The sequence below is a fragment of the Canis lupus genome, chromosome 22 (assembly GCF_003254725.2).
Source record: "Canis lupus dingo isolate Sandy chromosome 22, ASM325472v2, whole genome shotgun sequence".
Taxonomy (NCBI): Eukaryota; Metazoa; Chordata; class Mammalia; order Carnivora; family Canidae; genus Canis; species Canis lupus.
Window position 1 is genome coordinate 5,433,253 of NC_064264.1, and position 25,007 is coordinate 5,458,259.

The 25,007-nt window shown below is 45.2% G+C and overlaps 2 protein-coding genes across 19 annotated transcripts in view; one reads left to right on the forward strand and one right to left on the reverse strand.

Annotated features, from left to right (window-relative positions):
• CBY2 (chibby family member 2) overlaps positions 1 to 25,007 on the reverse strand; it is a 102,891-nt gene that overhangs the window by 40,684 nt on the left and 37,200 nt on the right. For 2 of the 5 annotated variants that reach the window (XM_025478269.3, XM_049099523.1), the window contains exon 2: positions 6,559 to 6,727. Coding sequence is in view for 2 of the 5 variants with exons in the window: in XM_049099521.1 (XP_048955478.1) it covers positions 9,209 to 9,271 (63 nt within the window). In the remaining 3 variants the exon portion in view is untranslated. Of the gene's footprint in view, positions 1 to 6,558; positions 6,728 to 9,208; positions 9,364 to 25,007 lie in introns of those variants that run through there. The other 3 variants (XM_035704569.2, XM_049099521.1, XM_049099520.1) reach the window with 3 other exon arrangements.
• Positions 4,639 to 25,007, forward strand: part of ERICH6B (glutamate rich 6B) — a 56,167-nt gene continuing 35,798 nt past the window's right edge. For 4 of the 14 annotated variants that reach the window (XR_003147948.2, XM_025478256.2, XM_025478265.2 and 1 more), the window contains exons 1-5: positions 10,244 to 10,309; positions 11,664 to 11,714; positions 12,954 to 13,029; positions 17,693 to 18,099; positions 23,740 to 23,788. Coding sequence is in view for 13 of the 14 variants with exons in the window: in XM_025478256.2 (XP_025334041.1) it covers positions 17,754 to 18,099; positions 23,740 to 23,788 (395 nt within the window). In the remaining variant the exon portion in view is untranslated. Of the gene's footprint in view, positions 4,720 to 4,765; positions 7,499 to 10,243; positions 10,310 to 11,663; positions 11,715 to 12,953; positions 13,030 to 14,292; positions 14,323 to 17,692; positions 18,100 to 19,531; positions 19,715 to 23,739; positions 23,789 to 25,007 lie in introns of those variants that run through there. The other 10 variants (XM_025478258.3, XM_025478260.2, XM_025478257.2 and 7 more) reach the window with 10 other exon arrangements.

Consider the following 25,007-nt stretch of genomic DNA (forward strand, 5'->3'; position numbering starts at 1 on the left):
TAAAAGTTAAAAGTGAAGGCAATGAAAAACACACGGAGGGGAAGTTACCGTGTCAGAGACCATGGGGGAAACAGTACTAATAATTTTCTCTATGTTTGACTTTGAGCTTCCCAGTAGTAAAACCAAAAAGTAAATTACAATGTGTAACATCAATCACTTGCCTAAGGAAGTACAACTTTGACCAAAAAAAGATGCTTTTTCTTCTGACACTAATTCTCATAGAATTTAATCATTCATTCAATATTTATTGAATACTTACTCTGTCCCAGGCCATGTCCTAGGTAGTGAGATCCAGAAGTGAATAAAACAGAGCAAACAGACAAAAATATCTGCCCTCAGGGAGCTTCCATTCCAGTAAAGCAATAAATAAGATATACAGTGGGTCAGACAGTAGTAAGTGCTATAGAGAAAAATGAACCTGGAACAGAGAATAAAGAGAGCTCAGAGAGGTGCAGTTTTAATAGGGTGGTAAGGAAACTCCCCACCCCTAAGAAGGTAACATCCAAGGAGGAATGTGAGGGGAAGAAAGAGGGATCATGCAGCTATCAGGGAGTAGTCTTCAAGACAGAGGCCTCAAATTGGGAGCACAGGAGACCAGTGTGGCTCCTATGAGATGAATCAGAAGCAGATTATGAGGACATCAAGCCACAGATGGGAAGGTGGGGGGAGCAGGAAGTGGAGATCTTGGATTTTTCCTTCCAATAAGACAGAAAATCATGGGATGATTTTGAGCAGAGAAGGGTCACAATCTGACATATTTCAAAGGATCATTCTGGATGCTATAACAAGTATAGATGTAGAGGAACAACATATAGAAGTAGAGAGACCAGTGAAAGCATTTGAAATTTTCCAGGCAAGAGATGGCAGTGAGAAATCGCCAGATTCTGGGTATGTTAAAGGTAAAGGCAACAGAAGTTGATAACTGGTTACATGTGAGAAGAGAGAGAGAGAGAGAGAGAGGCCAAGAAGGTTCTAAGATGCTTGGCCTGAGCAGTGGAGTTGCTGTTTCCTGAGAAGACTGTGAGAAGAGCAGATGGTAGAAGAAGATCAGGAGTTGCTTCGGGCTATGTCAAATAAGATGTGCCTACTGGACACCCAGGTAGAAATGTCAAGTCAGGTGGTCAGATAGGAGTCTGGAGTTCTCATAAATCCTCACATAAAAGGATAGAGAATGGTAAAGTGAACAAGGTCTTTTAATAATTGTTTTTTGTCAAAATACAAACATTTGTCTTATGACCATTTTCTTTCTTTTTTTTTTAAAGATTTTATTTATTCATCAGAGACACAGAGAGAGAGAGAGAGGCAGAGACACAGGCAGAGGGAGAAGCAGGCTCCATGCAGGGAGCCCGACATGGGACTCGATCCTGGGTCTCCAGGATCAGGCCCTGGGCTGAAGGCAGCACTAAACTAACTGCTGAGCCACCTGGGCTGCCCATGACCATTTTCTTTAGTCTGAGATAAAAATCAAGATTATACTCTTCAATCACAGCTAAGTGAAGGTATTTCTGGAAACAGCCAAATTCATACAGTAAATGTCCTAAACATGTTGCCTTTGGGAATCTAACTTAGAACAAGGGTAGGGAAAAAAAAAAAAAAAAGAAGAAGAAGAAGAAGAAGAAGAAGAAGAAAGAAGAAAGAAAGAAGAAGAAGAAGAAGAAAGAAGAAAGAAGAAAGGAGGAGGGGGAGGAGGGGGGAGGAGGAGGGGGAGGAGGGGGGAGGAAGAAGGAGGAGGAGGAGGGGGAGGAGGAAGGAGGAGGAGGAGGGGGAGGAGGGAGGAGGAGGAGGGGGAGGAGGAAGGAGGAGGAGGAGGGGGGAGGAGGAAGGAGGAGGAGGGGGAGGAGGAAGGAGGAGGAGGAGGGGGAGGAGGAAGGAGGAGGAGGAGGGGGAGGAGGAGGGGGGGGAGGAGGAAGGAGGAGGAGGGGGGAGGAGGAAGGAGGAGGAGGAGGAGGGGGAGGAGGAAGGAGGAGGAGGAGGGGGAGGAAGGAGGAGGAGGAGAGGGAGGAAGGAGGAGGAGGAGGAGGGGGAGGAGGAAGGAGGAGGAGGAGGGGGAGGAAGGAGGAGGAGGAGAGGGAGGAAGGAGGAGGAGGAGGGGGAGGAAGGAGGAGGAGGAGGGGGAGGAAGGAGGAGGAGAAGGAGGAGGAAGGAGGAGGAGAAGGAGGAGGAAGGAGAAGAAGAAGGAGGAGGAGGAGGAGGAGGAGGAGGAGGAGGAGGAGGAGGAGAAAGAAGAAGAAGAAGAAGAAGAAGAAGAAGAACAAGAAGAAGAACAAGAAGAACAAGAACAAGAAGAACAAGAACAAGAACAAGAAGAACAAGAACAAGAACAACAAGGGTAGAGCTTACCGAAGCTGAAGGAAGGGGCAGTTTACACAGACCTCTATCTGTTTCTCTCAACTATGTTTCAGATTTGCCTTTGACGAGGAGTGAGCTCTTTGATTGTACTTATTCTCTGGGGCAGACAGGTGGCGGAACTGACATTTTGCAATGAAAAGCAAAAAAAGAGTCTGATAAATTCTCACCCAGATCAAAGTCCATCTCATTCATTCTTACTTGGAGGCAGGTCACTAGAATACCTGAAAGATCTACCCAAATGTTTTCTTTAAAAGGAGCTGTGGGGATCCCTGGGTGGCGCAGCGGTTTGGCGCCTGCCTTTGGCCCAGGGCGCGATCCTGGAGACCCGGGATCGACCCTGCATTGAGCCTGCTTCTCCCTCTGCCTGTGTCTCTGCCTCTCTCTCTCTCTGTGTGTGTCTCTCATGAATAAATAAATAAAATCTAAAAAAAAATAAAAATAAAAAAAAGTACAGATCAGAAACATAAATGGGAAACCTCTATCACAGCTGGGTTTTACATCTGAAAGTATAAAAATCACAGTCTTTTAAAATTCCTTGGAACCAGAGACTTGGTTTGTCTCGTTCAGTGTGCGTCCCCAACAGCTCCTGGAACAGTGCGTCAGCGCACAGTAGGCATTCATTAAGATACTGACAAAGTACCTAATTGATCAATGTTGAAAAATTAAACCAAAACCTAAGAGCGCCATCTTGTGGAAGGCCTTACCATGACGCCAAGCTCCCAGCAGGCAGAGGAATGGACCCTGAAATTCCTGTGTGGCCTGAGGGGCCATGGGCTGTTGGGAGTAGGGGGCTCGGAAACTGCCTTGAAGCTGTGTTTGGAAGCCAAGTACACGCTTTACTTAGATTCAGGTGAGCTTAATGGACATCGCAGGGGGCTCTAAAATTCTCCCAAGCCAGCCCTGGCACTGGCCTTGAGAATAACTAAGGGGCGTAGCTAACGGAAGTAGTCTTTGGCCAGTCCTCCTCACCAAAAACTGTTGTGATAACAGAGCCTCAAATTATTCCTTTGTGTTTCAAGAGATCTGAAGATTCACAGACCTCTTTGGACATCTGGTAGCATGCTGTCTTTCGGTTTCTCCTACATTTCTCCCCAACTCACCAAGGCTCCTGCTGTCACCTCGTAATACTGGTGTGAACCTGGCCTCTCTGTGTTTCTCCAACTCTCTCCACCAGGGAAGAGGAGGGGCATAAATAATTATCTGGTCACCTTCTTATCTCCTATGGGACCACCAAGTAGAGATTGAGACACCAAAAACCACCAAGTTTCTCTGTGCCCCACGCCCTCACACTGGACTCCTCTTTTCTGTCACTCCCACCCCCTTCCCAGAAGCCTGACACAGCCCACTGAGAGACAGTATGAAGAAACCCAGAATATGCCTGGTATGCACAGGTACTCATGATTCTTCAGTTTTGTGGATACCTGGAACTTACACAATATGATGAACCTTCTTCAAGAAAAAGAATTCAAAATTATAAATATAAGTGCAGGTACAAACATGAATATTTATTTAAAATGGGGGGGAAAAAATAAAAAAATAAAATAAAATGGGGGGGAAAGTCACAGAAAATTACTGACATTTCAAAGATCTGGGACCTTTTCTTCTGAATTGTGTGACAACTGACCAGGCCTCCTTGCCCTACCTGGGCCACTCTGCAACTCCCAGCAAATGCACTCAGAGTGGCCAGAACATGTGAACTTCACTGGCTTTCTCCTATGGACTCTGTTCTCTGGGCATAGCTGGCTGCCTCCCCAGGCCCCCCAAAAGTACCCCAGAGAGAGCAGAGCATCCTCTGTCCTCCAGGTCGCTGGTGGGGGTCTTTGTCCTGGGGACCAGCCCAGGTCAATCTATTCAGGGTGTCTCGTGGGAATAACTCCCCAACCCACTCTGCAGCTCACAGGCAGACCTGAGTTAAAGGTTGTCAGCTCTGGAAGCCATAGAGCGCCCCACACCTGCTTCCATCTTAACAGCCACCCACCAAGCTCAGCCCTGGGCCCCAAGATTCAGGCAAGCTAACCCCACTGCACGATTTGGTAATTAGGAAAACAAAGCTATACAAATGACACAGCATTAAGTAAATAACACCAGGAAACAAAACTTCATCCAGTCTTTGCTGGCCCTCCCCAGCCCGGGGCCCAGTAGGGCGGCCCCAGCCTGCTGCGGTCCGGTTCCCCCTGGGGGACACCTGGCGCAGGGGGCCCTGGCACACGTAAGAAGGCAATTTTCCGGCCCAAGCCCTCCCCCCCTCCGCCCCCCCCCCCCCCCCGCGGGAGCCGGGGCACCGTTCCCATGGTAACCAGGCCACCACAAACGCAGGCAGAGGGGCCTGGCGCCACATCCTCCCTCTGCCCTTGGGACAGACAAGCTCCGGTAAGGCTCCGCACTGCGGCCCCGAGGAGCACGAGTGGGGCGCCGGGTGGCCGCCCTGGGGCTCGAACCAAGGCGCATCAGCGTGCAGCCTCCTTTGTTCTCTCCCCTTTCTCTGCCCTCCCTCCCTGGGCCTTTCTGCTCCCTGCTTCCCTCCACGCAGGGTAGTCCTACAAATAGAGGAGGCCGGGCCCCTTCCTCTCCAGAACCTCGGGCTCTGCGTTTAAGGAGAAACTAGGGCGTGTGTACGGGGTCGCTTCTTCCTCTTTGCCCCACACAGCCCGGCCAATGAAGCAGAGAAAGGATTCCCCAGATGGAAAACTTCGGCTGTGCCTACAAACAGGTTCCTGTGACCCAAAGCCAATGGCGCGGTTTCCCTGCGTGCCCTTCCCCCACCTCTAAAATGGGAGAGCATCAGTGGGAGACGGTGCTTCCCAGGTGCTTCCTGGGAGACGGTGAGGAGGCCAGTGGCTGGGGTTCCGCAGGTGTTCTGTGAGGGGTGTCTGCTCAGGGCCCCCCTCCTTGAAAGCTCAAACCTGAATATCTTTGAAATTCTATGTATGAAAAAGGCCTTAGGAAATGACGTTTTAATGAGTATACTGGGGTGTCTATATTGCTAAAAACTGCACTGACTGGCCTAAGGGAGGTTAAGAGACCTTTTTTTGACTTCTGTGCTGTCCCCTGGCATTTTTAAATGTGGCTCCAGATCGGCCTGGGCACCACACCACAGAGCTCACCAAAGCAGGCCATCTAGTTCTTCCCCCAAGAGGGACGACAGCTGCCCACAGCAAGAATCCTGCCAGTTACAGAGGTTAGAACCGGCAACTGAGGACAATAATCACAGCAACCAAAAGGCCTCGCATCTGCAGGGCCCCGGAGAATGCCCGGGTTCCTTCACAGAAAGGGGGCTCCTCCCCTTGCTGCAGCCAGTTTCCAGGCCTCTGCCAGCAGCACCTGTGCCGCCCCCAAGGTCCCGGGACCCACCCCATGCTGAGGCTTTGCTGTCGGAGCCCATCCACAGCCTGGCTCTTGGGTGCCTCTCCACAGCAGGAGGGGAGGTTAGGTGAAAAATGCAAACCAGAAACTGGATGTGCAGCCGGTCTCCTGTGGACCATCTGTCCAGGCACAGCCGTCTGTGGCAGTGCCCCCCTCCTCCTGTGCCAGGAGTTGTGCGAGGCTACCCACCCCGTGGCTGAGGCGGACCTGCAAACAAGCGCCAACAGGGCAGGAAGGAAAGGGCAGGAGACTGTGGAGGGAAAAGGACACTCCTTCCAGAGGAGCTTGCCCATTGTTACATAGGAGGTGACTTGGAGTTGGGGTTCTAGAGAATGAACAGACTTTGAAGTCTTTTAGGAAATTCGAAAGCCAGCTGGGGCCCCAAAAAAGAAATCTCACCCTGGAAGAGTTGGCGGAAATGTGGGCCGCGTCCTCCAGAAAAGCAAGCAGGACTGTGAATATACTGAAGTACAGAAGCAAGAGGAGACAGAAGGGAGGTCAGGGGGTGGCAGGGCCAGGAGACCGATGCCTGTAGTCCCCACGCTAACTAGAGACGCTCCGTGATGGGCCATGCCTGGCCTTCTCCCCAGCTGATGGCTACTTACTCGTGGAACCCTGTGGAACCCTGTGCCAGCCTCAGCGTGGCCCTGCACGAGGACAGGAAATGCGTGAGCCCCACAGGGAGTGTGCTGAATAGCTGCACTGTTCTAAAACCAACCTGCTCTCCAGGACCTTATGGCAAGAACTCAGACGTCTATCTACCAAAGATCGAGGCTTCGCTTGCACTGTAAGAGGGGTGAAGCCCTGCCCTCCCGTCTCCGCTTTTGTAGTTGGACTGAAACATACGGTTAAGTAGAGCCTTGGCAGCCGAGAGTCCTCAACCTCACGCTTGCTGGCCTTCTCCTGGGATCTTAAGGGTTTACCCAACCTCTTCACTTCCAGCTGGGTGGCTCAAAATCGTTTCGTCTACGAACATCTGCCTCTGTTCTTCCCGTCTCGTCCAAGCTAGGAAGTGCTGGTTCAGTAACAAGAGTTTGGTCAGTTTTTTGTTATTTGATCACTCCCAGCTCCAAAGATCCTTGCCCTTTTTGACTGATGCCTTTACCTTTTTAGAAGACATGGATGCTTAAGCAGCACACCCCAGGTCCTGAACTTCCTTCCCAGCTCCAGATCCACTGAAGCCACACCACCACCACCATCACCCCAGCATATTCCCCCCACCGCCCCCCACAGTTGTGCTAAGCTTCAGCTTTATGTTGGTTCCCAGCTTCGAGCCATGCTCCTGGAGCTCAGCCCTATGTGTGCACTCTGTGCCCCGGGAGTTACACCAGACCATGTTCACAGACACAGTCTGGAAGGCAATAAACACTATCACACTCTTCAGTCAGGCTAGAATGTTCTGAACTGACAACAAGTAGAGCTCCTCAGCCCTAACCAAATCCGTCTGCGCAACCGACTTTCTACAGTGTTGCAGGGAGATACGCGAGGCACTGTGGAGAGATTCAGCCTAACAAATGTGCCTACAACCCACTCATTCCCAGATTTTGTCTTGCTCCTGAGGTTTCTTTCCTTAGGAGGGGCTCACTGCCTCAGAGGGATCCCTCTTTGAACAGGCCATGGGGCCAACATGGGATAACAGATCCAGCAAGGTCACCTGTTCTCTGTCCTAACACCTGAGAACTTGCAGGCTCCCAGCACCATCCTGGGCTCTGCAACATGAGTAGACAAGCCTTCTGCCTGGATTCCTGAGGATTCCAGTCTTCGTATTCACATTCTATATGACTAGGTAATTATGCTTAGAAGAACCCCACAAGCAGTTATAATGAAAAGTCGCTTTGGCCTTGGTCTTATCAGCCCTTCTAGTGACTAATAGCATTTTCAGGGCACAAATGACTCCTTTCCTCTCTCAAACGGTCCCTCCCTGGTTTCTTATTGAAATCTAGAATGCTCCCCACTTCTCCAGTCTGCCATGTGAAAACAGACCTGCTAGCTAAGCTAGCTGAACCTGCTTTTTAAGGAGGTCTCCCCGGGAGGTGGGGGGGGGGGGGTGGGAGGAGCCACCCTGGCCAGGCAGGTAGGAGAGAGAAGGGGCTGTATCACTGAGCAGTAAATAGCATACCCCTTTCATCACTGAGTTCCCCTTACCTCCCTCTACACAGAATTCTCTTCCCATGTCTTTATAGTGGCTAAAGCCTACCCACTGCCTTCCCAACACCAGAACATCCTTGGCTCACTTTTTAATTAAGTGGGGACAGCCCATTCCCCTCCTGGGTCCCACAGCCTAGAAGACAGGCAGAGTCCTGGCCTTCTCCTAGCTCCCTATTCTTTCCCCTGGCAGATTCTCTTCCAGCTTACAGTGACATTCACCTCCTCTGTTTTCATTCATGACATCATCATTCTATACTGTATTTTAATTTATTTTTCTGTTTCCCTGCTTCAGCAAGATCTTGAGGTCTATAGATGTGCTTTATGGCAATCCTGCAGTCCCAATGCCTGACAGTGTCTGGCACATAGAAAGTCAATAATTTTTTGTGGCACAAAAGAGGAAAAGAAGAAAGGGAAAAGGGATAGGAGGGAGATGTGGAAGGTTATCATTTTCAGTAGCACATTTTTATAAAGTCTGGTTAATACACTGAGTGATAGAATCAGATTCACAAATATTTGAGCAGCTTGGAAGAGGGAGGCAAAGCCAGCAAGATGAAATTTAATACTGATCTACATAACTACTTAGGTTCAAAAAATAAACCTCAGTTTAGTAAAACAAAACAAAACAAAAACCCAACAAAACAAAAGGTACAGAACACAGAAGCTGTGTTGCAATATCTGTAGCTTGCTGTGGAGCAAATCTGTTGTGAGTAGCTCCAGAGAACAGACCTGGGAAGGCTGGGTGAAAGCCCAAGGGAGGAAGATTTAGCAGAAGTCTGTGTAATTTGTTATGTGCTAAATACAGTGTCTTGAACATAGAAACAGTGGCTGTGATCTTTCTTATCATTATTACCAGCATCATCGCCATTATTTATTATTTATAAGAGCTGTCCAACAGTCTGCCTCAGGAAGCACTGAGCTGCCATCCCTGGATATCCAAGGTTATCATTGAATAACCACCGGCCTGGGATGTTTGTCAACCTGATTCCTAACCCCTGGTCTCCCTTTCTCCATAATCCCGTGATTTGAAGAACAATGCTCTGTATGTACTGGGTAGTAAAAGCTACAGATAGAATTCTTGGCTGAGTAAACTGTCTTTTATATAAAGAAGCTTTGGCATGCCCCACATTTGTTGCAGCATGCCTCCTTCAAGCAACCCCTCCAAAGCATCACTTTCATGTTGAAAAATAAAATTGCTTTGTGTGAAAGCTCCTTTAATCTTACATAGATACAAATGCTTTGTATCTTGAGGGATATGCCAAACTGCTTAGTATTTCAGAATTAATCTCGTTAAAGAAATCTCTGCTTAATCCCCACTGCTGTTGGCCAGAGATGTTGAATAATTCCACACCTGTTCCTGCTGCCTCTCCACTTTGCGCCCGACCTGGATTTGGTGGTATCTCAGAAAACACATCAGTGGGTTTAGGCTGGATCATGGCATTCCCATGTTTTGTTCGATGCTGTTGTTATAGCAATGTTCCTTTGTACATCTTTATCTCATTTTCCTAATTTGAAAAAAGTAAAGGAAGAGGTAGGAGGAGCTTGCCTGTTAGGAAAATAACAAATGAAATGATGGGAGTTGCTCATTAACTATCTAATTCCATATAAACTTATGATAAACCATCAGTATTGCTAAGAAAAATGGAGTTCAGATAACAAGCAGTTGTCTCTTTTCAAAGAATATAGAAAACTCGTAATTAGAATACCTAGTTTATAAAACATTTTGTATATAAATGTATATTTTACATACATATACATCACTCAGTGAAATTACTGACTTCCTCCTCTCGACACAAATTCTGGATCTTCTCCATTAGGAGCCATCAGCAAATGATCCAAAGTTAAACCATGTGAAATAATCACTCATTTATTCATTTCAACAAATAGTTATTAACCTCCTCCTGTGTACCAGGCATTATTCTAGGTGGCAGGAATATAATGGCAAACAAAAAGGAGCAAAGTTTCTATCCTCCAATAAACAGATCAATGAACATGATACAAATGTTATAAAGAAAATAAAACAGCATGAAAAAAAAAAGAAAATAAAACAGCATGGTAAGAGGGGTGCCTGGATGGCTGGCTGAGTTGGTTAAACTTGTCTGACTCTTAACTTCAACTAAGGTCAAGATCTCAAGGCTGTGATATTGATCCCCACATTGGGCTCTGTGCTGGGCATGGAGCCTGCTTGGGATTATGTCTTCCACTCCCTCTGCCCCTCCCCCTACTCTCTCCCTCTCTCCCTCTTAAAAAAAAAAAAAGAATAAGATACATAGTGATACGGTACAGGTGGGGTCGGGGGCGATTTTAGATCAATTGCTCAGGGAAGGCCTCACTGGGGAGGTGACACTTAAGGACAGCATTTAAAGATCTAGAACTTTCCAGACAATGGGAAGGGCCACGGTGGGCAGAGGTCATAGCACAGTGAGCAAGGGGAGAAAGAGACTCTGGAAAGGTAAGAAAAATAGCAGGAGCCAACACGGGCAGGCTTTGGAGTCCTTTGAAATTGAAACGGAAACCACTAGAGGGTTTTAACCCCTGGAGTGACATGATCTAATTTATATATTTGAAAGATTACTGGAGCACCTGGGTGGCTTAGTCAGTTGAGCATCTGAGTCTTCATTTCTGCTTAGGTCATGATCTCAGGGCTGTAAGCCTGAGTTCAGAGTCAGGCTAGGCTCCATGCCCAGTGGTAGTTGCTTGAGTTTCTCTCTCCTTCTCCCTCTGCCCCCTCCCCCATTCTCTCTCTCTCTCTCTCAAATAAATATTTTTTTAAAATTTTCCCTTTGAAGAATGGGTTATCAGAGAGCAGGAGCCAAAGCACACAGAGGTAGTTGTAGAAGATGGTGGGCTAGACAAGGGTGAGCACAGTAATAGCAGACAGAAGAATGGATTCAAGACATTTTTTGGAGGATAATGCCAAGAGGACTTACTGATTGGTTAGCAGATTTGGGAGAGTGAAAGAGGGAGGAATCAAGGATGACTCCATATTTCTACGTCTGAGCAACTGTGTGTATTATTCCAGAGGTTCCGAAACTTTCTCAGTTCACGGCACCCTTACTGTCTCAGTAAATTTTTCATGGTGCCCCTCCACCCCAAAAGAAATCTGTACAGTTTTCATTTATTAATTATATCCAAATAACTTAATAAATATTGTGTATATTTATGTCACAACTTAGAGAAGAAAAAAATAATGCGTTTACTTCATTCTTGAATAGCCATGATGACTCTCTAACGGAATGCATGTGCCCATGGGGCATTGCGTGACTTCTCCATTCTTGGAATCTGATTGCACGTGGCCACCCTCATTTTCTACTTCATGCTGATTTTTGCGTGATACTTCCTTTTCATCTCAACAACTGCCAAAAACCCAGCTTTGCAAAATATGCCATCATTAAAAGGAAGACAGCATAATCAAAAATTAGGTTTTCATACAATACCCAACAGATGTTGAGTATTGCGGTTTTCTTAAAAAATGTAAAACCCACAGCAGCATCCCTGTGAGTTCTCTGCAGTGCCCAGAGAGCATCAGTGCTTGGATTGGCTGAACCATTTAGAGATGGGGGAGAAGGGGATGGAAAGGGAGGTTCTAGAAGTGAGGGATGCTCAGGTTTGATTTCCATGGGGAACATTCAGGGACAGCTACTGATCCAAGAAGGTTAATGGAGAAATGCACTGTACCACAAAAGTAAACTATTCCAAATTATCATAGGAAAAATAACCATTTTCTAATATTCTTAGAGAATGAGGTATTGTCTGGCTAATTTTCTGTGTAACTAAGAGCTAACCAGAAAACATTTCTCTTTCAGCTGTTATTATTGAAAAATCTCTGACTTGGACTCAGTTCATTCCCTGACATTGTAAGTACTGAGCCATGAGCATAATTGGTCATAACTACAGCTGCATTGTTCCCAGGTCTTGAAGGCTGCACGGTCATGACTGCAAATAATTCTTCCTGTGCTCCCCATTAGACACATTGTAATCCCAGAAATAGCAATGGAGCTCTACAAAGTAGATTTTATCTTCCTAGAGTAATTTTTAACTGCACTGCATTTCCCATTAATGACACCACATTAGGTAATTCCTAGACGTGAGCACCAATAAGAAATACAAATGCAAGATGAAAATGTCTTATCCACAAATTTCATAATTGAAAAAATTTCTGAAAACTTTAAGTCTTCTTGATAAGTTTGTGGCAAACCCATTTGGCCACAAAACCTGAACTGCTAGAGCTCGGTTCAAAGCAAAATCCAACCTGAACTGATGTGGAGCTATTGAAAATTTCTCTTTATCCCACTTATTGTGAAAATTTACATGTTTTGCTATAAAAATACTAATAAGATTGACTACAGGGTGCTGCCCCCGCCCCCCCAACCCCTCTAGGATCGACATGTATTTATGACATAAACATCATAAGGGCAGCCTAAATCAGAAACAAAAGTGAATGCCACAACACAACTGGCTCTAAGGGTTTTGCATAAGGGATAGTCTTTAGAAATGTAGGGCTGGGAGGAGCCTGGAGCCCTTCTAGGTCAATCCACTGATACTACAAATGAGAAGAGAAGCCTAGACACCAAGTGGGAGAACAGGGAGCACATTCAAAATCACATATTCAGCTTCAAGCTCAGCCTAGTCAGTGCCCTCTCTCCTGCCATCTGCTGCCCACAGCCCTGTTGGGCAGCCTTCATGTGTGCTCCTATGAGTTGAGAACACAAGTAGCTCAGCACACCACTAGTGTCAACAAGGCACACCCAAAATATGCTTCTACTGAGATCCTAAGTTGAACTATCTGAAAATGAGTATGTCATCTGTTATAACAGTTCTCAGTAATCCCACTTCATGTGTCACAATTTCAAAGATTTGAAGAAGGTCAATTCAAAGGGCATTCTATTCTATAGGACTCTTCAAAATCAGTCCAGCAAACTTAACTGGTAATGGCTTTCCATCTAAATGAATTTCCCTTTAGCAAAAAGAAACGCTAAATAATATTCTTCAGTTCTCTTAAATAATTACCATTAAGGCCTCTACATTTGAGGGAATCACTAAAAATTTGAGTTGTCCAGACTGAAAGATGACATACCTTTCTCATCTCTTTGCAGTTTGATTTAGACTTGGAATCGAACAGACCTCGTGTGGAATCCCAAATAGGTGAGCCCTGGTTTTCTACATTGAAAAGTAAGTAACACTTTACCTGATTTTTGTGAATTTAATTTTTTTTTTTTTTTAAAGCCTTATTCTGTTGTAGGCACAGAGGAAATGCTCAGGAATGACACAAACCCCTCTTCCCCCACCTCCCGCCATCTCACCCTGTTTAGGCGAGAATGATTGTTTAGCCTAGGGTGAGGGGGGTGGTAGCTGAGAACTAAAGCCAGTGCCCCAGGAAGGGCTACCCTCCAAAGAATACAGTCTCTCAACTCACATGATAGTCCAAGTGGGGGGAAAAAATGCCACTCTGCAATGGCACACCTGTGTCCAGATCCTAGTTTGGCTACTTTTTTACTTGTCTGACCTTCAGTAAGCCATTTGATTTCTTTGAACCTGACTGTTGTCTGTAAAATGGAGATAATCATATTTGCTGCTCAAGGATGCCATGATGAACAAATTCAATTAGGCACATTTGCTGGTTTCGCAACTCAAAGGATTATATAAATAGTTGGAGAATTGAGAAAAATTAGCATAGTACCCCAAATCTAGAAACAAGAGAACATTGTCCTGATTTAAACAAAAGGAGAAGAGAAGGCAAGATGTGGCAAATCATGTCCCAGTGAGTTTGATATTGATGCTGCATACAATTCTAGAACATTTCCTTTAAGAGCGTGGGAGCACTTGGGAGAGATGACAGGTAGCACAGATTCCTGGAGAGCAAGTCATATGGGACTGGACTTCTCCAACCATCCCCTTAGAGAAGTGGGGAGATCTGGAGTGGAAGTCCTAGGGAGCCAAAGAGGAGGACCCCCCCAGAAAGTAGAGAGAAAAGAGGCTTCAGAGAGATAGGAAGCAGGAGGGGACCCCAGGGACACACAGGGGGAGGGGCCTTATGAGTCAAGGGGGCAGGGCTAAGAGAGCAGAGGGGAGGAACCTCAACAACTAGGTACTGCCAGCTGCCCAGAGAAAGAGCTTTATTCCTTAAAGACTTCTTCCCACACACACACACACCCGCGCCCCCAGCAAAGAAATGTCTGTGGTAAGATCCTCTTTCTCCCTACTTTGGTTCACTTTTGATGCTCAGGAAAAAAAAAAACACAATTTTTCCCCATAAGCTACTTTTTGTCACTGTGACCCTCTAAAGATTATAAACCCTTCTGTTTCCCTTAAGCACTGAGCCCCATTCCCTCATCCAGAAAGAGGGTATGATTGTACCTACATCAGGGGTTGTTATGAAGGCTAAGGAGGCGGAGCACTGTAGCTGACACGGAGATGTTAATTCCCTTCCCCCAGCCTCTCCTGACTGATGGATGAAGATGGCAGGTGAGGCTTGGTCCCTGCCCTTGGGGCTCTCTGCTTTGACATCTGTATCAGTGATTTGGATGAAGACACACACACTAGGAAGCTGAGAGAATTAAGAAATGACTGGCAGTCCAATAAAAAAAATTATTGGGAGGAGATGGAGAAAATGTGAAGTCTCAGTGAGAGAGGAAAGAAACCCATCGCCCTTTTGGAACGGGAGCTCTAAAGATGTTGACAGAGCTGCCACTTAAGTGTTCTCAGGCATGCCACACGGTTTCAGGGAGATGGCTATGCTCAACTGGGCCTGGGCTCTGGGCAGGGAGGAATCAGGAGTCACATGTTCATTCAATAAATATTTATTATTTCCTACTCTATGCTGGGCACAGTTCTAGGCACTTGGGCAAATCAGTGAATAAAACAAAGATCCCGGCCCTCAAAAAATTTACATTCTAGGGAGAGGAGAGACAATATACATAATAAATGAAATCAAGTACTTAGTATGTTAGGAAGTGATAAATGCTCTATAAGAAAAAGGAAAAATTAGAGCTAGTTAGGGGGGATCAGAAGGACCATGGTACCTGGGGAACGGGCCCAAGGGACAGTAGAGTGAGGGTCTCAGGTGGAACAGAGCCTGGCAATGTTAGGGACAACGCTGAGACTAGGGTGGCAGGAGAGGAAGGAGAAGGCAGGAGGAGACAGGTGGGAGAGGAGATGCAGGCCAGGCAGGAAGGATCTGCAGGCCTGAAAGGGCTCTGGCTTTCAATGCGAGATGCGGAGCCATCGCAAGGTTCTGCACAGAGGGGTGAGGTGATGGAGCTTCAGTTTTAAAAGCAGTCTACCAGCAGAGAATCAGCCACTAGCAGAAGGCTGCAGTGTGGAGGCAAGATGCCTTGCTGGTCAGACCAGGCACAGGTCAGAAGGGGGGGATCCTTTGAAGGAGGAACCAGCCTGACTTCCTGGTGGCTGGGCTGCAGGCTGAGGAGGAGAGAAGGGAGGATTCCAAGGGTTCCATCAGCAGCTGAGGGGTGTGGGGAGGAAGAACAGGATCACAGAGGGCTATTAGACATCCAAGCAGAGATGCCAAGAAGGTGGCTGGAGAGCTGAGCCTGGGGCCCTGGAAAAAGGTCTGCCTGGGACCTCCAAACACTTTAAACACCATCAAGGGTGAAGAGGAGTGAGAACCCTCCACTGCGGCTCCCCTGGGAACAAAAAGGACAGACGTCAGAATGGAAGTCAGAGAAAGGGCCTGATTCAATCCAAGCACCACTGAATCAGAGCCTCAGCAAAGGTGTCTTATGTTTATAGATAACAGCTTCCTGAGATCAGGGACAAGGGTCAGAAAATGGACTGACTTATTCTGTAGGACACTGTGTCTTGGCCAACAAAGACATCATCATAAACTTCCCTTGGGCCAGGCAGTCTTCTGAAGGAAGGTTCCAGCCTCCCAAGGAAGGATAAGGCAGTGTACTTCTGGAAATACCTGTGGCCATCTTTTCTCCCAGAGTCCAGCCACCAGGACCTGGACTGCACAACAGACAGACCCTAATCTCTCAACCTCTCACTAGGCTGTAGTCACTACCAGGGAGCAGGGGAGCACAAAGCAGCCTCTTTTCTCTCTCCCAATGCCATAAACTAATTAAAGCCTGCACACACACACACCCCCCACACACCCACACTTAGACCACTACTAGACAATCTCCAGAGCTGGGCAGCAAGTCCTTTGAAAGGAGGTCTGGACAGCACCCTCTCAGTTCACCACACTGCCTCAGGCAAATGCTATCAAAATCCAATAATCCAAGGGTTCTAGCAACCCTGCAGGTGAATAGATGAGCCCACTGGCCCACTGTGAATGTGTTCGCACATCACACTTCTCATTTTGGGCATCACATTGCACACATGTTAGCAAGAGATCCATGATCTCATCTTGCCGGTCCCTAAAACAAAGCTTCCTGGTCTAAGATCTGAAAAAAGGTAGGCCAAAACACTGATCCATTAAGTCCTTGGAGCAAACAGGAAGATTCTGGACAGTCTGCCTCCAATAGGAGCAGCAGCCTCTTCAACTTATCTCACTGTGCAAAAAAAAAAAAAAAAAAAAAAATCTTTTTTTAAAACTTTGGGACACCGTGCTCTAGAGCCATCTATTCTTGCCTTTCACTCAGTTAATGATCATTTATTCACTGGACATGTATTAAGCGTCAGGCACCAAGCTAACCATTGGAGACAGAGTGAGGAACAGTCACTCTGTCATAAGGTCACTGTCACTGAGACACTTATTATCTAGTGGAAAAGGAAGACTGGACAAGTAAACAGAAACCAGAAACAGTGTAAATGCTACAGGAGAGACTAAGAGAGTGGGAGGAAAGAGGAGGAATGGCAAGAGATAAGTCAGAGAGCCTGGCAGGTGCCAGACCTTACAGGGCCTGGAAGCCATTGGGGGATTCCAAGTACAAGGGAAAGCCACTGGGGGATTTATAAGGACTGGATATCATGGATCTGGTTTCTATTTTCCCACAAGTACTCTTCACGGAGAATGACAGGGGGCTGGGCAGCCGCGGTCCCAGGAAGGCCAGTTTAAAAAGAGCTGCAGTAATTCTGCCTGGAGAGGACATGGCTCACTGTGGGCAGACACAGTGGTGATATAGAAGAGTAGAAGGATTCAAATATATTTTTAAACAAGAATCAATCCTTCTGACCCTCAAAAAGTTCACACTCTGTTGGAAAGACGGATGTGTAAGCAAATCATGTCATCTAGCAAAATTGTTACTTTAATGGAAATACAGAAGCTATGCAGGGAGCTTAGGATGGAGCTCAGAAGACTTCTGGGAGGGAGTCAAGGTGCTCACAGCTGCATCCAAGCTGGGAAGTAAAAAGAAGTGTTTGCCGAATGAACAAACAGTAGGTGGTGCTTCTAGTCAAGGAGGGGGGCCGTCTGGCGGCAGACTCCCAGCTGTGAGGCCCCAGTTGCCATGACTAGACCACCTCACCCATGCCTCTCCTATCGCTCTTGACACTTTGCATATGGAAACCTGTCTACAGGACTATTTTTCTCACCAGATTTCAAGCTCCTGCAAGACATCCTGTCTTGTTGCAATAAATATTTCGTAACAAATAACTAAAAGTCCTCTCTGGTGACTGTACCACTAGACACTGCAACATTGCTTCACTTCATACTGTGCAGTCATTGCAAAGGTGTCGCCTTTAGTTGTGGTCTTTCCTATGAGCTCCTTGAGGGTAAAACCTTCATTCCCCCTTGTTTGTACCTTTTCATGTGCACTGATCTGCACACTTTCCAAAGACTGTGGAATAAAATGAGTGAACAAAAATGTATTTAAATCAACATGCAGTAGGCAATTACTGACTAATGGGATTTTATTCCTTTCTTGGTTACCAGGATGGTAAAGCAACTGCCCACTGCTTGCTGAGGGGTCTCATTGGCTCAATGCTGCCCCAGCATGTCTGCTGAAAACAATCCATCATCAAGAGAAACATCCCCTCCCTATGAACCTTCAACATCCCAATATTCCACACAGACCTTATCTTCAGAGGAAGAAGATAAAGAGGAAGACGAGAATTCAGAGAGAAAATCTCTCTCTCCTGAAGACAATGAGTACCTGGAAGACGGTGAGTATCTGGAAGAGGAAATCCTTCTAGAGGAAGACGAGTACCTGGAAGAGGAAAAGTTTCTGGAAGGGAACACATATCTGTATGAATCAGAGTATCTGAAGGAGAGAAAGCATCTACAAGAGAAAAAGTTTCTGGAAGAAAACGAGTTTCTGCTTGAAAAGTATCTAGAAGATGGTGAGTATCTGGACGAGGGGGAAGTATCTGAAAGGAAGAGTATGTGTATGAAGAAGAGTATCAGGGAGGGGACATTCAGAAGAGGGCCTCCTAAAAGATAGCAACTCTGGTTCACCACACACCCAGGATAAAAGATCAGACTTGGGAGAGAGCACAGATCAGTCTGTCAGCCCCACCCACGGTGCTGACAGGCAGGCACACTCATTCTTGACCCAGGTCTCTTCCTGGCCTCCATGGCCGTGCCCCCAAGCATGGTACCGTCAGAGCAGACAGGCTTGATGAACATAAGATAAGGCCCCTATTCATAAACAAAATATATCCTATATTGTGTGTTTTTTCCTTATTCCACAAGTAATTCATATTTATTGTGGATGTCTGAGAAACTATATATAAGAAAAACGAAGAAAGCAAAAAATCACTACCATCCGTAGGGGAATAATCACTTTCACACTTTGGTTTATCTTCCCCAGACTTTATAAAATGTGTGTCACAGGGCACCTGGGTGGCTCAGTAGGTTAAGCGTCTGCCTTCAGCTCAGGTCATGATCCCAGGGTCCTCAGATGGAGCCTCACATCTAGCTCCTTGCTCAGCAGGGAGTCTGCTTATCCCTCTCCCTTGGCTGCTCCCCGCCCCCATGCTCTATCTCTCAAATAAAATCTTAAAAAAAAATTTTTTTAATAAAAAAGTGTGTCACCTAATTTTTAAGGAATATTATGCTTTATATATATATAATTACAAATAAATATACTGTAAAAAGCAGGTAACAGATAATAAATATACTGTAAAAAGCAGGTAATCTGATAATAACAGATAATTTAATACTTATATTAAATATTTACATGAATATATATAAGTATTCATACTTATATGAATACATTTCACATTAGTATATTTTCTGCAAATCATTTTCATAGCTACATCACACTGAATTGTATTTTCAAGCGGTGGTATTTTTAATTGATTCCTGATTATTATCAATTGTTCATTGCTTCTGATTTTTTTGTTACTTTTTCAAACAGCACTTTGATAAACATCCTTAGAGCTAGATTTTATCAATGACTTCTAATTATTTCCTAGAATACATTCCAAAATCTATTGCTAGGTCAACAGACACTAGTATGCTGCTTGGAGCACCCACTCGGCCCCAGGAAGGCATTGTATATGAGTATTTAACTTCAGAGTTATTTCTCTCACCCTGGGGTTGACATTTTCCCAATACTGTTTCCGTGACTGGCACCTTTTCCTTCAGTTGGGTTTTATTATTTGGCAGTGGACCCCTTGTGCTATTGTTAAAGGTGGCTGACTCCCACTTTCTCCTAGGCCCCGTGCTGCTTTCTCTTGCTGTCATGACTACATGGCCATATCCAACCAGGTTCAGGAAGTTACAAATCCAAGTCATCTTCATCATCTTCATATTGACCTAGAAACAGGACTACATTATTTTCCTGGATCTGATTCTGTTACCAACTGCGAGCAACTCAGGCAGCTTGAATTTTTAAATCCCAGTCTGATCACACAGCCTGCATCTGGGTATTCTTAACAGCCACACAGGCATTTTTGCCTTTACCTCCCTCCTCAAATCAGATGCACCATCCTAGATTCCTACTACCCTCATGTAAGTTTTGTCAGGGTACTGTAGAAGTAATTCCTCTATTGCTGGGAAACTCTCTTTCATGTGTGCCTCTGCTGTGAAAGTCCCACTCAGAATCCTAATATTCCTGCTGTTCAAATACCAAGTGTTAATTCTAATTCTGAAAAATAGCATTTGGACCATTTCTCTTGCACAGTATGAATCAAGCATTCTTAACATGTCCCCTGTATGCACTGGACCTTTGTAAATATATTACCCACTACAGTAGGACAAATACAATGCTGTCAAGTGAATGGAACTGTGTATAAAGCAAAAAGCTTCGAAAATAAATGCCCTGCTAGCAAAATTTGGAGAGGCACTGAAAAGACTGTAGAGGAATGCTAAAATGCCTTCAAAGACACATGGAAGAATGTCTTGGTCTATGAAACCCAAGGTACCAAGCCAGACTGCCCAAAACAGGCTAAATTAAGAAGAGGTCTACAACAGAATTTGGAACTTTTCAAAAGAATTTACATCAAGATTTCTTAATGTGGAATATTTTGCCAATACCTTTAAGAGGAGATTTGTTTAGCCTTGGCACAGGAGTGCCTTCCTGACCCATAGCAAATGCTCAGTACATGCAAACTGAATCAAGTTCATTTATTTCATACAGTCAGGTACATTTGCACGCGTGGGTGTGCACACGCACATATTTGTGCACACACCTGCATTTATTTTTAGAAACACCTTTTATAAATTTATTGGCACCTATAAAATGAGCCCTAGAAATGACAAATGGCCTTCTCTCAGGTTGATGGATTAATTGCTAGAGACTAGTGGTGGAGCCCTATGTGGAGAAAGATTCTGAGCGCCAACTTGGGCTCAGCAGGAAAGAGCACCACGAGGGGCTAGTATTGTGGGCCACAGCATCAGATGGGGATGGAGGAGTAGGAGTGCCATTTATTTGTCTGTTTGGTGGTAGATGTGAGTCTGTCGCAAAGAACACTGTTTCCTTCCTCTCTCTGGAGCTTAACTGTCTTGAGTTCGAATGTCAATTCTCTCCCACTTATTAGGGAAGGAACTTGGGCAAGTCACTTAACTCCTCCGCATGCTGGTTTCCTTAACTATAAATTAGAAACAACAGACATATCTTATAGGATATTTGTGAAGATTAAAGGAATTAAATTATACTAAAGCATTATAAACTATGACTATGACAGGCACATAGCATTCGAAGACTTTCCAGCGTTAGTTATTACTGTTGTTGTTATATTGTATTTTATGATTCCCCTACCATTGACTTGTGAAGGGTAGTTTACACTTCCCATCACCACATACCCCACCCAATTTGTGGATTGGACGTAACAAAAAAAGATGCAATGAACTGGGGTATAGGAGGGACCTGTGCCCCCAACCTAACTACTCAGCAGGCAGCTCAATTTAAGAGACTCCTATTGCATGGGACAAATCAGGATAGGGTCACACTAGCAACCTATAACCCCCTTTCTCTTCTTTAAAGAAATCATTTTCCAAAGAAAAAATGTTTTCCCCATGATTTGTAGAGAAATCCAATAAAATTAGATAAGAAACCTGAATATAAATGCAGCATCAATCACCACTGAATAATCAATAGCTCCATATGAGCAATCTCCCTGAGAGATTCCAGATAAGTTTTGTAAAATGTGGGTGTCCACACTGTGGTGTCAAGAGTCAGAAGATCCAGCACATGGCAAGGCCTTTGACCTTGAGCATGTCATTTACTTTCTCTCAGTATCAGTTTCCCCATGTACAAAAATACCTTTCTTCACAGTGTGGTTGCAATATTTACATGCAAAAACATACTGAAAATGCTTTGAAAACTCTCTTATACCATATGGTGTAAGATGCAAAAATGCTCTTCTGATCTCACATGGGGAGGAGGTGCTAGAAGGAAGTACCATCTATGTTACTATCATGCTGTCACAGAACATGAAACCACCCCATATTGAGGCCCCTTTTGAGTTTTTGGGTTTTGTTTTTTTTTTTAAACTCAAGACCTTCTAAAAGATGAATTCTGTTCTGTGGCAAATAATGTCATAGAGATATCACAGGATATTAATTTTGATTTATAATGTTTTTTGCTCAATAGTATTTTGATATGCATAATATGCTGGATTTGATTTTCTTTACCCTTGCAACCTCCTCTTCCACAGCTCCGAATGCTGTTTGGCCTAAATGCTATTATAACTCCTTTGCCATTTCCAATTGAGAGTTGCTGCTGCAATAACTCTTTCCAACAGGGCATCTAGCAGTTTTCTGCATATTTAAGAAGAAACGTTTGCAATATATTGATAAGGCATGGATGGGAGAGAGCCAGCCAGTTTGTCAGGCAGGAAACTTCACAGATGATGACAGAGCTCCACAACTAGTGTGCCCTGAGTACAACTGGTGGGGGAGATGCTGAGCCCCGGGGCCAGTCGCTCACAGCCTCCACTCCACTCCTGAACAAACTTCATCATCTTCTGTGTCTTGCCCAGAAGGTCAGGAGCACAGTCCAAGGCATAGGGCATGTATTGTATATTTCACAATCTTTGTCTTCTTTTTTTTTAAATATTTTATTTATTTATTCATGTGAGACACAGACAGAGGCAGAGACACAGGCAGAGGGAGAAGCAGGCTCCTTGTGGGGAGCCCGATGTGGGACTCAATCCCAGGACCCCGGGATCATGACCTGAGCCTAAGGCAGATGCTCAACCACTGAGCCGCCCAGGTGCCCCTGATCTTTGTGTCTCCTTAAATTCACCCAGCCATTATTTATCCCCATGACACAGGTGAAGAATCTGGAGTCAGAGAGAGGGTATATGACTATGCCAAGATCACAGAAAATCATGAGAGGAGCCAGAACAGTCTCCCCAGGCTTCCCTTCTCCCTCTTGTAATCGCCTCTTTCTTTTCTTCTTTCCTTCCTCCTGTCCTTCTTTGTTCAGGCTTTTTAATAAATAGTGTGCATATTTTAATTTTAGGAGAATGACATAAAAAGAAAATTTACTTTTGCTCATTTTAATGGTTAATTTGAAAAGCAGAAGGTATAAAAACATCACACCATTGACCAACACTCAAATATAAATAAAGCTGATTCAGTCTTTAGTGATTTTTATTCTGTCCTTCCTGCTCTTATTTTTTCCATGTTTGATTGGTGGTGGTGGTCCTTGTTCTGTAGCTTTGTTTTTATAGTTTTAAACATGTTGTATGTACAAGTTGGTATTTTACTTTTGTAACAGAAATTGCGACTTCAATATTTGCCCCGTATTGCTTAACTTTTGTAGACATCATTTTAACAGCAAAGTAATATTCCTCAATATATTCTGTCTCATGGATAAACTGTGGATAAGTGTTGAACATTTAAGTTTCAAATTTCAATTTCTGGTTTTCATGTCTTTACTACTTCCACTGTGCCAGTCTCTATTATTAGAACTAATGGCCTACTTTATCCCAATTGTACATGAAATTCCTATCATTCAAGGTAAATGGGTGATTAAATGACACAAATAAATATTAAAAAATATTTAGATCCTCAACTCTGGGAAACAAACAAGGGATGGTGGAAAGGGAGGTGGGTGGGGGTGACTGGGTGATGGGCATTGAGGGGGGCACTTGATGGGAGGAGCACTGGGTGTTATGCTATATGTTGGCAAACTGAACTCCAATAAAATAAAAAAACAAAATAAAATAAATAAAAATTTATATCCTCTGAGCCTCAGTCACCTCTTCTATATAGATACCTTTCATCTATGACAGAAGGAAGCTTCTGTGATAACCCAAAAATTAACAGAGCAAACTTGAATTTCCAAAATCCATGATTTCATGAAAATTATCTTAAGTTCTCATTGACTTTACAATATTTAACCTTGTAGTTTCTAAAGGAAACCATTAAGAAAGACAACACTAATGAAAAGTAAAAATAGAAGAATTCTATAAACTGGGGCCTCACCCCCACAAATCCAGCATCACACACTTAGCAACATATTTTTAAATAGAAGAAAGATGCCTTCTTTTTTTTTCAATATTATCTTTCTGTTCTTTTTCCAACAGAATTCAAGAGTATGTCTTCATACCAAACTTTGCCTCATCTTACCACAAGGTAATAGTTTTCTTTTTGGATAAATCAGGTGGAAATTCATGCTTAGGGATGATGCTTCAGGAGCCTTAGGAGTCCTGAAGACAAGTGAATTGGGGGGCTGGTGGGGTGGAGGTGCAGGGTTCAGGCCCCTTGAGGAAGGAGGGATTCAGGTAGGGGTGGGTATCTCCAAGAGTCACACATAAGGGTCCACCACTGCCCCCTCTACCACTCAGCTAATCACAGGGTGAGGGACAGGTCCCAATATCCAAGTCCTGGGCACCCAGAACTACAGAGATGAAAGGGCAGGAGCCATCTGAGTCTGCAAAGAAGTTCTCAACCAGGGAGAGATAACAAAGGGCTTGTGGCCATGCCCTCGGGGGACAGATGAACGAATGCCCAAAAGACAGTCACCACCTTCCTTATTCAGGCATGTTTCTAAGGTCTAGGTCACCATTCAGTGAGCACTCATTAAACTGCCACAGGGCTTGGTACATGCAAGATGGTCACTAACATACCTATGGAATAAATAAATAAATGCTTCCTTCCATGTGCTCAGCTCTGTAGAAACCAAGGTGGGCAGTACCCGCCCCCCCCCCCGCCCCCCGCCTGAGTCCTGAGTCCTGTAAGGACTATGTGTTCACAGTCCTCATCTTTGTGTCTCATCCCCTACAGTCCCTCCCCAAAGGATGACTGCAGGGCATTTGCATCCACTGGTGAAGTGGGCTGATGCTAGATACAAAGAAAGCAGGAGGCCAGTTCCATTATAGTGAGAAATAGGAATGAGATCCCTGCTCTGCAGCACAGGGCAGCTACAGGCTACCATTTGAGGGCTACCCTTCAACCTGGTGAGGCTGAGGCCGGCCCCCATGGCTGCTCTCCACTGGCCCCTGAGCTCCACACTTCACCCTCCTAGGGGCTCAGCAATGTGGATAAGATGAGGTGGCTCTTTGGAGGTCCCCTTCACCTCAGGTACTGACACCCACAGCATACTGAGGAACGTGTGAGTGACCACGGGAAATTCTGTGACTGAGAATAGGGACCCCGGAGCCAGACTGCTTGGGTTTGAATCTCTGCCAGCTGTGTGCCACAGGGCAATCACATAATCTCCCGGTTTCTTCAGCCTCATGAGGCAGTGGTTGAGATTAAATGGGTATTAACTCACGGGGCTCACTGAGAGCAGTGGCTAGCACACACGAATGTTCAGTAAGTGCTACACTTCATTGTTATTGCTGGTTCTGCC